The sequence below is a fragment of the Lagopus leucura genome, unplaced genomic scaffold (genome assembly GCF_019238085.1).
Source record: "Lagopus leucura isolate 7727_CA_CO unplaced genomic scaffold, USGS_WTPT01 Super-Scaffold_1, whole genome shotgun sequence".
In the NCBI taxonomy this organism is placed as follows: domain Eukaryota; kingdom Metazoa; phylum Chordata; class Aves; order Galliformes; family Phasianidae; genus Lagopus; species Lagopus leucura.
This window is the reverse complement of record NW_024962250.1, coordinates 20,968,412-20,981,047: the sequence shown is the minus strand read 5'-3', so window position 1 is coordinate 20,981,047 and position 12,636 is coordinate 20,968,412. Positions and strand designations below refer to the sequence as shown.

Genomic DNA, 12,636 nt, shown 5'->3' with positions numbered 1-12,636 from the left:
GTGGCATAGCATGGCCACCCCGACCATGCTATGAGAAGGGCTTGTGCAGTTCTCAATACTGCCCATATGAAGCAGGGCCGGGATATTTGGGCTTATTTCAAGCTTGGTAACACAGACCTTTACAAGATATGCCCTTGAAGCAGGAGGGTCACTAAAGCCTGTGTCAACCAGGAGCCTCTCTGTCATTTCCTTGCTTAAGCAGCTCAGTGACCTGCTCTGGCACACCTAGACACCTCAGGATCTCCCACCCCTTCCCCATGCCAGCCAGTTTTTCAGTGCTGACCTATTTCCATGAAATCAGCGTTTTCCTGTCTCCACCACTTTTGCTCCCACAGCCTGGAGGAGGGGCCTGACAGAGGGAACAGGAAGAAAAATACATCTGCAAAGGTAAGAGATGCAAAAGCAGCTGGCAGATCTGAGTTGAGCAGTCTGCAGATCCCTGCAGGGGCTGGTGGGCTGGTAGCAGTGGGGCTGGAGCTGGGCGCAGTGCAGGTGCTGTGGAGATGCCTGACCCTGGGCAGAGGCCAAGCTGTGCCAGTGTGGTTTCCTGCAAAGCCTTTCAGAAGGAAATGCTGTTTGTTCTGACATTTAGAATAGATTAAAAATCGTTACAGGCTCTTCTGGAACATTTTAGAAGGTGAGGCTATTGATCTAAAAACATCAGTTTTGTAGCAGGGGGAAATCTGTCTGGCTTGACACAGAGGACTTAACACTGGTCACCACACCTCCCTCTGCTCATGGAGACCTGTCTGGGGATGCAGGGCCCCGAGAGGGCTGCCAAACATCATCAGCTTAGTGATGAAGCTGTGAGGCCTTAGGGCACTGTCTTGTGCTGAGCGTTCGTGCCACCAGACAACCTGGTGCTTTCTACCATCCTTGCCTTGGTATTTTGGGAGATGAGGAGCACACAGCCTGCCCCAAATCTCCCCTGGTGGGAACATGGACTTGATGGTGCCTCTAACCACCACTGAAGACAGAGAAGATCCAGAGCATGTGGCCTCATTGCCACGTGTGTTCATACCCCAGCTCTGGGGTTTGCCTGGTGCTAGGCTAGACAACCAGAAACCAGAAGGCCAGTCTCAAGGAATTTAGGCAATGCTTCTGGTAAAGATGTTATGTTGCGCTGAGATGAGGCACCAAAGACCTCACAACAGTGCTGCACTGGATGTGGAGGTGTCTCATTGACAGTCAGGTTGCTGCTGGCTTAAACACATCCACATGCCACCATAAACTTCTTCACCCATCTAAGTGTTTTGTACCCAGGACAGAGGAGCAGAGATGGAGGGGTGCAGGCAGAACCCTGGGGCAGGAGGCGGCCAGAGCCAGATTATTAACATAGCCAACAGTGGCAGCGTTCAGCCCCTCAAACTCTTTCCTATATCAGCAAATAGATATAGTGAAATGAAATTGCCTTCATGGTCAGCTGCGGAGAGAGCTGGTATCTCTCAGCCACTAATCAGGGCAGATATGAAATTTCCTATCTGTGAAATAAAAGGGTGCTGCACTTCAATCCATCCAATTATTTTTTCTGTGATTGCAGATGAGGGCTGAGGTGCCAATTGTGGGGATGTCACCAACTCAGCAGCATGCAGGGGCACAGCCTTCACTGTGAAAACACTCTTAAGCACTCATTTTACTGGCCAAAGCTACCTGGAGTCTGTTGGTGGGAAAGGGTTTGGGTGGGAGCCGACGAGGCCTTTGCAGATGTGCGCACAAGACCATGTAGTGCCCCCACCTAGCCACAGCTGCCTCATCCTCAGTTTGCTCTGGCTGAGCAGCAGGGAAATTAATACAATAAAAATGCAGATATGCAGAACAATTCTCTAGTGAGCTCTTGGCCTTCCTCTGATGGTGGTCTTTGAGTCTGAATGGGATTAACAGGACTTCCTTTCCCACTAGAAAGACAGAATTCTGTTCCCCCAGCCCCTCCACAGCACAGCACCACCTGAATGGAAAATGCAGGCTGACAACAACCTAAGTTCTTGGATCAGAAAGGCTCCCAATTTCTGTTCTGAAATTCCAGCCAGGGGACTCATTCAAAACAGGGGTCTTGCATCATCTCTGGTCCTTTAGTACTTGTTGGCATTTCACCAAAGCTCCTCTAAGGGATGAAGTGTCTTCTGGGAGGAGAAAGTAAGGTACTAAAATCCTAAAACCCATCCTTAATTTCTGGCTGTGACTATTTGCGTCACAAGAAAGACTTAGGCCTTTTTTTCCAGTCTTTTCATTACTTTTAGTGACACATTATTAGAGTAAAAATGCCTGTGAAGGAAATGGAGCATTTAAGTCCCCTGGAAATTTAGGCCAGCTCCTCTGGTGAGAAAGAACTTGAAATGCCAAGGGATGGGCTAACACTAAGGGACTCTGGTTATGGGCTGTGTGTCAGATGGAATCCCCACGGATGTTATGAGGAGTGATCAAACAGCTGTGAACTGGTTCAGCCTGCAGAAAACAGACACCAACTGATGCAGGCTGCCCATCATCCATGAGACAAGCCCCTAAGAAGAGATAAAACACATATGTTTCCCAAACGTGTGTTTTTATGCTCAGCACTTCCTTGTAGAGGTGCTCCTGACATTTTAAACAATTGCATTTTAGACCAGCAGACTTTAGGGCACACAAGGGAGGTGTTTGCCCCGACTTTGCTCTAAATAATGCACACGGGCTGCTCCTCAGAATCACAGCTGGCATCCCCCCACGTATTAGCCCAGCAGCATTGGGTTTTGATGGCCTGTCAGCTGCTGCTAGCAGTGACATCCTCATCTGGAGTGACTGGGGCCACAGTTCACTGAGAGAAACAGTGTGCCAAGAATGGTGGTGCTAAATTTTAAGAAGGAATCTTCAAAAGGATGAAGAGGAAAGCAGCAAGATGCCAGTGCAAATATTGAGGACCCTGGACGCTGCATAGGGTTTCTTAGTCACTCAGCACTGAGGCAAGAGCCTGGGCTGCACACTTGAGAGAGGAGGCGTGAGGGCAGCTGTGTTACAGTTCTATGGAATAAAGGTAAATATTTTCATTGGCAGCCACAGCACACTGACCATCTCTACAATTAACCTCAGCAATCAAAAAAGTCATTGGATACGTAGCCAGGGCCTCCTCCCACACGTGGCAGTGTGCAGACCCATCTCAGGAGCTGCTCATCCTCCACGAGACACTGCAAAGCTGGGCCCTGCATCCCACCCCAGGTCAGGGGACCATAGTGCCCAACAGCACCTGGAGATTCTCTTTTGTGAGCAGGAGTTGCACTTTTGCTGCTGTTTGCAGACAGGCAGGGGTTCATGGAAATGCTCACTGCCAGTTCGTTGCTTTGACAGCAATGTTTACATGATGGCCTGTCATCCACTGATAACAGGCACGTTCTCACACTCAGGAGCACAAATCCCACACTGTTGTCTAAGGTTGGGTGGCAGAGAGATGAAACTCAGTCGTGGCATTTGCGGATTTGTCGGTGAAGCTGGGGACATGTTCAGCAGAAAACTGGTGGCTTGAAAAGGCTCTAATCTTGAGGTGCCTCAGATGTGTATCGCAGCACCAATGGGCTGCTGGGCCTGGGCAGCAAAGTGTGCAAAAGCCTCCAAGGAAATAAAGCAAAGAGGAAACAACAAACGTAAATGTCATCTAGTGGGAGAGCAGAGGAGGAACTATTTCTTCAGCTGCCAGGATGGCTGGTTAAGAGGTATCACGATGGTGCAATGATCTCAGTTACAAACTACACATGGAAAACAGGTCCAGGACATGATTCTGAGTGCCCTGGTGTATAATCAATGGATATTAAGATGTTATAATCACAAGAGAGCTAGGCAAAATAGACTAGGACAATAAGGAGAATAAATGGAAGGCTTACCTACAGAAAGCACCAGAAGAAGGGATCTCCAGATGAGATCCTTCCCCACTGGTAGCCAGCTCTTAAATAGGTCTAAGAGGGGTGGAGCCACCCCTTCTGGCAGCACAGGTGAATTGCCTTCAGCTGTGCTCCTCTGGCTGACTCATGGCTCGCCTCATGTGATCAATCAGAGGTTCAGGCCGTGACTCAGCAGTTCCCATACACCTGGTGACATGATCTCAGGAAAGCACGGCTCCTGCTCTGGGGACAGAGACAGAATCAGGAAAGCAGATGAAGTAAGTACCCCCTACCTCTGCCAGGCAGAAAGTGGTGCAGTGAAGAGCAACTTAGTCATGTACATTTTCACAGCATGGGAAGCTTCCCAATAACTCAAAGGAATCCTGCTGTTGGAAAAGCAATGGCTTTGATCAGAAATGGCTTTCAGATTGTGTCATCACAGATGAAGTCCTTTGCTCCTGAAGTCTGTCTCACCAGCATATGAGGGAAACCAGTGAGAAAGATGATGCCTGTGGACAGAATGAAATGACTTCACTTTCTGAAGATGACTGGGGATGAGTTTTCAGGGCCAAAGAAACAATTAGTGCAGCCAGCTCTGAAGCTTTCCCACTGATCCCCATCAAGACATCTGCTGCTGCAGAATCTAGAAGTAAAAACGCAAACAAACAAACAAAACAAAAATCTCTGAACCAATCTGATCACTTTAATGTGGCCCCAGCCTCAGACAGCCCTCTTTCTACTACACAGTTCCCTCAGGACTGCCAAGGGTTAAATAAATCTATTTCTATGGCAGACAGGTCTTTTTCTACTTGCCAAGCCATGATTCAGAGGAAATCCAGAGGCAACCCAGACTTTGTTCTATACAGACTTTGAATCTTATGAACTCTGATCTATAATAAGGGCTCTGAATCCAAGAGCTCTTCCCTCTGTGTATGTAGGCTATTTCTGTTCCATATAATTGTCTTCTGTGCCCCGTGAAGTCCATCACTAAGTTCACATCTGAATTTGTTTTGAAAGGCATTGAAATGAGAAGTGTGCAGTGGCCTCATGGGCCAGGGACACGGGTTTCCTTCTCATCCCAGAATTCACTTTCTGGCTCAGTTGCCTCTTCTGCCAAAGAAGCCCACCAGCACAGCAAACCTCACCTCGTCATATCCAGTGTGGAAATTTGTCTGAAGACAAATGGCACATGTTTTGTCACATCACATCAGCACCTTAATAGCTAGCAGTGGCTTACTGGAAAGGCTTGTTTCAATGATGAAGCAAGCCCTGCATTCTTCAGAAGGAAGAGCATCTGTTCATGAACGCTTGACTAATTTCTCATAATCTTATAGAAACAGCTTTCACCACTGGAAAAGCATCCCCAGCACAGCTAATGTGCAGTCAACAGTTGGCTGCCTGTCTTGTTTTACTGAGATCACCAAGAATGACACAGATGATGTAGGAACAGCACAGGGATTTCAACAGGAGAGACAAGTAAAAGGCATTCACTTAAAGTGAGGGCAGAGTAAGCTGAAGCAGAGCTGGTGGCTCTGGGGACACTATAGCTCAGGCCAAGGTGTGACGCTGGGCCAAGGCAGCCCAGGGGCTGTAGGGGCAAACTTTCAGTAGGACAACTGCTCCCAATGACAGAATAATGTGAAGGTGGGAAAGTTTCCATCTGGGGGTCTGTGAGTTGTGCCAATCTCCCATGGACTTTGCCATGCCATGTTTGTACCCACCATCACCGTCCTGTGATTGTGTGCAGCTATGCTCCATCACCTTCCCTATTATGGAACTGCTCCCCTTGTCTTCCTCAGTGTGCTGTGGCAGAGGCCCTGCTCCCTGCGTACAGTCACTGCTAGTCTGTCTCCTGCCATGTGAAGAATAAATTGGAAGCAGAGGAACATCAAACTTCTGTCTAAATTTTACATTGCAGACTCCAGATTTGCAGCAAAAAGCTTTGTTACCTTTGTTCCCACCAGGAAATTCAAGCACAAGTATGGCTGGTCCCTGAGGCTAGTCTTCTTCAGAGATATTTCCCTTCAAAGCACAAAGAGCAGGGACACTCTACTTGTATCCCTCTCACTCATCGTGGAGCACAGTGATTTGTTTCAGCTCCTCCATCTGTGCCACAGAGATAAAGCGATTTGCCTATTGCAGTACAGCACTCAGAGATAGCTGGGTGGGAAGCACTCCTAGAGCCAGCCCTCACCTTTCTCCATCTGCAGTGCGATGGGTCTCTGAAGGAGATCAGCCAGGGGAACTGGACCTTCCTGCCATCCTTCATCACTTCCACATCTGCTGGCACCACGCCGATGCTCCCCGGGCACGCCAGTTCTCCACTGCTGTGGATGCAGAATAGAAGAAATGAAATATGCCTCGTGTGTGAGGGGAGGAGGGAAAGGGCAGAGAGGGAAATGATGCCTGCTATTTCCACATCTCAGGTATTTCATCATCATTACAGTTGCAAATGACAGTATACCATTTGCCAGGAGATAGAAGTAATGAGGAAGCAGAGGGGAGAGGCTGGAAGAAGAAGAAGAGAAGAGATGGAGAGAAAGAAGATAAATATGTGCACAGCTTAAGAAAATGAAACAACAAACACATACAAAAGAAGGAGCAGGGGCAGACTTTGAAAGCAACAGAGCGAAAATGGAGGAAGAGAGAACAAAAAGGTCTGACTGGACAACGTGGGAGAAAGAAGAAAGGTTCTCAGAGAATTAGCTGGCAGAGGCAGGGGCTGGCTCTTCCCATGAGTTCAGAGTACTGATAGGTTATTGATCTCAGAACCCAGTGTATTTCATACAGCAGTATTTTACTGCTGGGAAAGGCAGCTGATGTTTGAGAGGACAGGGGATGGGGTTCCTGGCAGGCTGCCTTCTGGCTGCAGGCAGCAGCAGCCTCACAGCCTTAAACCTGGGCTGCAGAATGCCAAATGCACAGAACGGGGACAGGGATTTAGGAGTCATCCGACCCTGCGGGATGGCGTTTGGAAATAAAATTAAAAATAAATAAATTAGCAGATGCAGAGAAACACAGAGACAGGCAGAAGTCATTTGCCTAGCAGATGCATCTTCTCACAGAGGTCAAGCCACCACCTAAGGCAGCAGCCTGGGAAAAATGCGCTAATGCTTATTTGATGAAGAAATATTTTGGTACAGAATAACAGCATTTGCAAATACTGACAGAGAAAAGAAGATGGCTGCACTGAAACTAGAGAGAAGTAAAACACAGACCCAAGCTATCTCAGCTCACATTTGTGGATCACAAAGCAATGCAAGAACTCAGAGCACCACTTCCTGCTTGAAACAAGCCTCTGGCTTTTTGTCCACATCTGCAAACCCCTCTCAGTCCCAGCAGAGGTACCAGCTCTCCTGAGTGCCGTTTGCAGCCTCCACCCAGAGATCCTGCTATTTCCTTTCTCCTCCAGCCTCTGAGCCGTTTTGTTTTCAGTGATCTGCAGCGCTTTTATCCCTACCGCTAATGTCAGAGCTGCAAGGCAGCTGGCTGCTTGTTGACAGCAGCGTCTCGGGACAGGTAGCTGCAGACCTCTGGGCAACTTAGCGGGGTGCTCACTCAACAGCTCACAGAGCACGGCCTCCAGATTGATTTTGAAGCCCACAGGACCTCTGTCATATGCACCATCAGTGGTAAATCAACAGCAGCCAACAGGGTTTTGCACAAGTGTGCAGTGAATGCAAAGGGTGGTAGGTCTGATACGGGTGAAACACAAACCCTCAATTTGTTGTTTCTCATCAGAGTTATGTGGGTATCTGAGTAGCACGATACCACACCTGGGTGCTCTCTCACGGCAAGATCAGAAGCCGGAGCACCACAATAGGAAAGGAGCAGACTCCCTTCTGCTGCCTACCCACCCTTATCAATAGGCTAAATAGAGAGGTGCTAAAAACCATCCCACGCTCCATCAAAGAGCTGCAGGTGCTGGTTTTTCCCCAGGTGAAGGCATGCTCTTGCCCTGCTCCTCTCCCCCTGGGAGCCACTTTTCCCAACTGTGGTCTTTTGCAGTGGCTTTTTACAAAACTCTTAATGAATTCCATGGTTTGCCCCTTGCAGAGCCTGGATTAAACAGAATTTTAATGAATATTAGAAGTAATACCTTTAATTGAAAGATAGGCTCCATCTGAAGTAAAATCTTGGCTCCACAGGAGTCAGCGGGCAGCTTGCCGATAACTCACTTGAGCCAGGGCTGTACCCATTAGTGTCAGGGCAATTTCAGCCCTTCCAGCTTTTTCACGAAAATGCCACAATTTGTTTTAATAATCCAGCTCCCTTTAATGAGCAAATTAAAGGAAGTTGGTGCAGAGCAGGAGGGAAAAATGGGATGGTGAGCAGAATACTAAAAATCTTCTGGTGGGGCAGCAGTATTTTTGTGATGTCCCTCTCCCTACAAATCAAGTGTGATGGCAGTGACGGCACCTTCACCCAGGCTCCATCTCTTGTGCTTGCCTCCAATGGGGCCTGGCTTCCCCCCAGTGAAGACCCCTTGCTGTAGCCCAGGTGTCGGTCTGGCAGGCACTTCCATTGTATACAAAGAAGGGAGAAAGGGACTTTAAAGCAATCAGGAAAATACTAGCAATAACTTTAAGGACTGGTGAAGCCAAGTTGGTCAATCCACTGCTTTCATGGCAGAAGTGAAGATAATATGATCAATGAGGCTCAAGCCAGCAAGCAACATGCTGCTGCTTTCAGAATAACCTCTAAAGCATGGTGGAGGAGCCCTGTGGAGAGGGAATTACAATAATTGAACCTAATGGCCGTGTGGGTGTTTGCTGCTCTTGCAAGGTCATTGTGGGATGCAGTCAATAAGACTGTAAAGCCTGTACAAATTGCCCAACTGGGGACAGAATTGGGATATACGTTGGTAACCCTGCCACAAGGCCTGCAGGCCTGGAAGGACTGCTGCAGGATCCCTCACGCTTTGTGTGTGCAGGGCTGGGGGTGATTCCTGGCTGTGAAAAGGCCAGTCAAGGCAACTTAGCAAAGCTTACATGTGTGGAACAGGAGCCTGTTCTTAAAATTATAGGAGCTCTGGGGTGCTGAGAGAGTTGTGGGAGGTCATGCTGGACCATCCCCATCTTGCTGTAAGTAAAACACACCAACCACCTGACCACCATCAACTGGGCACTGTTCCAGAAAGAAGAGAAATGAGAGGATTGCCCAGGCAGAGTACCTCACAGATAACAGTATCTTGAGCCAATGGATTATGGCTGGACTCCTGCAAACTGTTCCCATTTATATCACAGCCCTGCTTTAGGAAAACTTGAAATATTTTCCTGTTCATAAATGATCCCTCGTCGGAGGTTGAGCCCATTATTGCTACAGCTAAACCTATAGCCCTGAGAACAGACCTAAGTGAAAAACAGGTGGCTGCACAGACTTCATGCACAGTTGGCTGCTGTAATTGAGTATCCACAAGAAAGCAAACACACTGGCTACGTTTTCTTTGAGTAAGCCTCCCTGCCCCTCCCTGCCTGCTTGTGAGAGCTCACAGAGCCCATCTGAGCCAGAATGGATTCAGAATGGCTGCAGATGCTGAACTTGTCACTGGTTGAGCTCTGAGGTATCCCAGGTTCAAGGAGAGGATGGTAATTAACATGACCAGTGCATCCCATTGCTACTGTATTTTTGTTTCTAGCTCCAGGCAGTCTTGCCTCCGAAGGTCTGAAAGCCCTGTCCTCCCATTATCCTGTTCTCTGTAAGGTATTTCAGCATCTGATGTGAGCATCTGTTGACTGTTGGCCGTTTTCTGATGGTGCATAAGTGCCCTCTGTGGTCACTCAGTCTTCAGTCAGAAGAGCACCATGCTGGTCCTGCTGAAAGGACTGGAGAGAGAGCTTCAATTATAAGCACTTACTTTTGGTAATTCATCACTCGGTACAAATGCTACCCTTTGAGATGCATTTTCTCTTGCTTCCTTTAGCCCACAGGTGGCATATTTTGTAAAGTCTGACAAAAAATCTCTTTGGCTGGTTTGTTCTATTCCAACTAAGAGGCAGGTAAAGCACAGCGGGTTATCTTCCAGATGTTGCATTTTCTCATCCTCCAGACTGATGCATTAACTTCAGCACATCTCTTTGGCTACTCTGCTCTTGCCTAGGTCCAACGCTGCCATTATGCTGGAGGATGATTTGGTTACAAAGAGCAGATTTAAGCTAATGTTATGAGCTTTAACACGTACCAGAGCCACCCACATGTGGGCATTCACTGTCCTCCCCAGGAGAGGCTCCAGCTCCCTTGCTTGCCCTGAACAGCCTAGATGGGCACGTGCCATTGAACTAAGAGGTTTGGTGGGACATGGGCTTTTTGAGGTGAGGTTCAGCAAGGGGCTGGGCTGCAGGAGCTGCAGCATTTTGGACAGGGTTTACACCAGTCAGCTTTGCTGTGAGGATGCTGAGGGGTCCGTGAGGTTACTGCAAAGAAATTGAAGGTCCTTCTGTAGGGAGACAAAAATGGAAATGTTGACCTTGTCTGGAGATCAGAGATGGGCTGCAGAGCCAGGGGTTGACTTTAAGGAGCAGAGGGCAGAAGAAGGGCCTCTCTGTAGGTGCTTGCCCTCAATTTATCCATTTTCTCCCTATTAAAGTCATGGCGCTCCCTGGGGAAGGCAGCTACAAAGCCAATCTCATTTTGTCATTTGAATGAAGTGTTTGATCTGAGAATTACTATTATTTAATATCTGACAGCCGATAATGCTTTTGGCACTGAACCAAAACATTTGGGAGAGCCGGCTCCTGGCCCCATGCTTTAGGACTACTGTTCCAGCTCCCAGTTAGTCACAGGACACCAGGATCCTGCTCCTAATGAAAAACGGTGTGACGCATATGTGCTATGAGTCATTATAATGTTAACTACTGTTACTTCAAGCCCAGACATTGCCAGGATCGCTTTCCTCCCTGAAGATGATTCATGTGCCTCATGCGTGACAGTTCAGCCATTTTTTTGCTTATTCAAGTGAATTTCAATATTTTTAAAGTGTCTGGGGGACAAGACCCTTCTGTTGCTGCTTGCTGAGCTGAATTTTCTTAAAATTTCCACTGCTGGTTTGCCTGGGAGCTTGACACTGGGAGCTTGACACTGGGAAAGAGACAAAGAGAAAAGCCCCAGAGCTGCAGGTCATCGAGCACAGGGGTATGCGGTGGGCACCTCGCCCTGCAAAAGGCTTGATCCCAACCCTCGAGTGTGAGCCCTGGGACAGGGCAGCAGGATGCTGGGGGTCTGCATGAGGCCCCAGACCACATGGGTGGGGATGAGGCCCCGCCACCGCTCTGTGCCAGCACAAACGGGGTGCTCCCTGTGGTGCTCACACTGCTGCCGCTGGATGTCTTATTTCCAACCGTGCTGCTTCCCTTTCATCTCAAGCTTTGACAGTGCTGTAAAGCCTCATTTCCAGAGACTTTGCCTCCTGCCAATATCTGAGCTAGGCGCTCCCCGGGGCTCCGTCTGTCAGAGTGCAAAGACAGTTTGTTCAGCAATTAGTCGGTGGGGAAGCTGCTTTCCAGCAGGTGACCGCAACCACAGGTGGTCTCAGATTTAGCTGTGGCTGGATGCAGCCCTCTGTGCTCATGTTGTGGCACAGAGGCTACTGCAGATTGAGGAACCTATGTCCACTGTGGGTCCTTCCCATGTCCTGTGGCTGGGATGCACCCACACCTGACACAGCCTCTTTATGGGCCAATTCAATCTGGCTAAAACCAGCAAGGTCAAAAGTGTTGGGTGAGCATTCAGCTAGAGAAAGCCCCCAGTGAGTGCCTTCCCACATGACCTCCCTGCATGGTTAACAAGCAGACACACACTCCCAGCTTCCTTTTTTCAAGAGGATATTACCTTTTATGTCCTGATTCACCATAAGGCTCTGTCTGCCAGTGAAAGCACTGGAGCATATGGTCCATTCGTTATTCTGGGTTTAGAGCTGCTTTGCTTTGCCAAAGCGATGCTGAGCAGCAGGCCTGCATGCAGGGTTCCCCTGTCTATGCTCTTCTCCTCCAGATGTCCTCCTGCACACACCCCTGCCCAGAATGCACGCACCCATACCCACAGCTCCCTGCCTCTTCCTCATTGCTCTAAACCATGTTCCAGCGCTGAGGATGCTGTTCTTCACTCTTCAGACTCCCCCTGGGTGGCTCCAGTTCAGGACAGCTCCTAAGAGGATGTTTGGGATTCACAGAAGTCTCTCACCCTCATAAGAATCACCAAATACCCCGAGCTGGAAGGGATCCACAATGATCATCCAATTCTTCAAAGGACCAGCTCCTCAATAAGGACCTACCCTTTCCTTCAAGGACCTCCATATCCCATATGGGAAGAGATCCAAGCAACCATCCTTGAGAATGGGAATTGCCATCACTGTCACATGCTTCAGGCATCTAGCAGGGCTTCCTAGCTGAGCTGAGGGAAAGGAAGGTACTGCTGAATGGCTATTCATGATATGCAAATCAAGAGCATAATTACCGCAGGATTCAGGTGCTCTGAATGGCTTTCTGAAGGCAGCCTCCCTGCTCCATCCATTTTCTGCCACGAGCCCTGCAGCAGCTGTGGAGCTGAGGCCTGTCCCAGAGACACCGTGGGGGCTGGGGACAAAGGGGCGTCCCCTCAGGCTCCGATGCATTCAAGTGTTTCTGGCAGCAGCTGTCATTTCTGCTTAGCAAGAAGGAGGAGAATGACACTAATCCCAGAAGGAAGGTGTTCAAACAGATCGCAGACACAAGCTTTTCCTGGGCTTTAACTGGGGTATCCAAGCGATCAGGTGCTAATAGTATTAGAGGCATCACACACCTTCGTGCTGGCTGTTATG

At 48.7% G+C, this 12,636-nt stretch overlaps 1 protein-coding gene across 1 annotated transcript in view; it reads left to right on the top strand.

Moving 5' to 3' along the window:
• SYNDIG1L (synapse differentiation inducing 1 like) overlaps positions 1 to 12,636 on the top strand; it is a 30,227-nt gene that overhangs the window by 2,215 nt on the left and 15,376 nt on the right. The window contains exon 2 of the mRNA XM_042870606.1: positions 336 to 387. Within this exon, the coding sequence (XP_042726540.1) occupies positions 336 to 387 (52 nt within the window). The remainder of the gene's footprint in view (positions 1 to 335; positions 388 to 12,636) is intronic.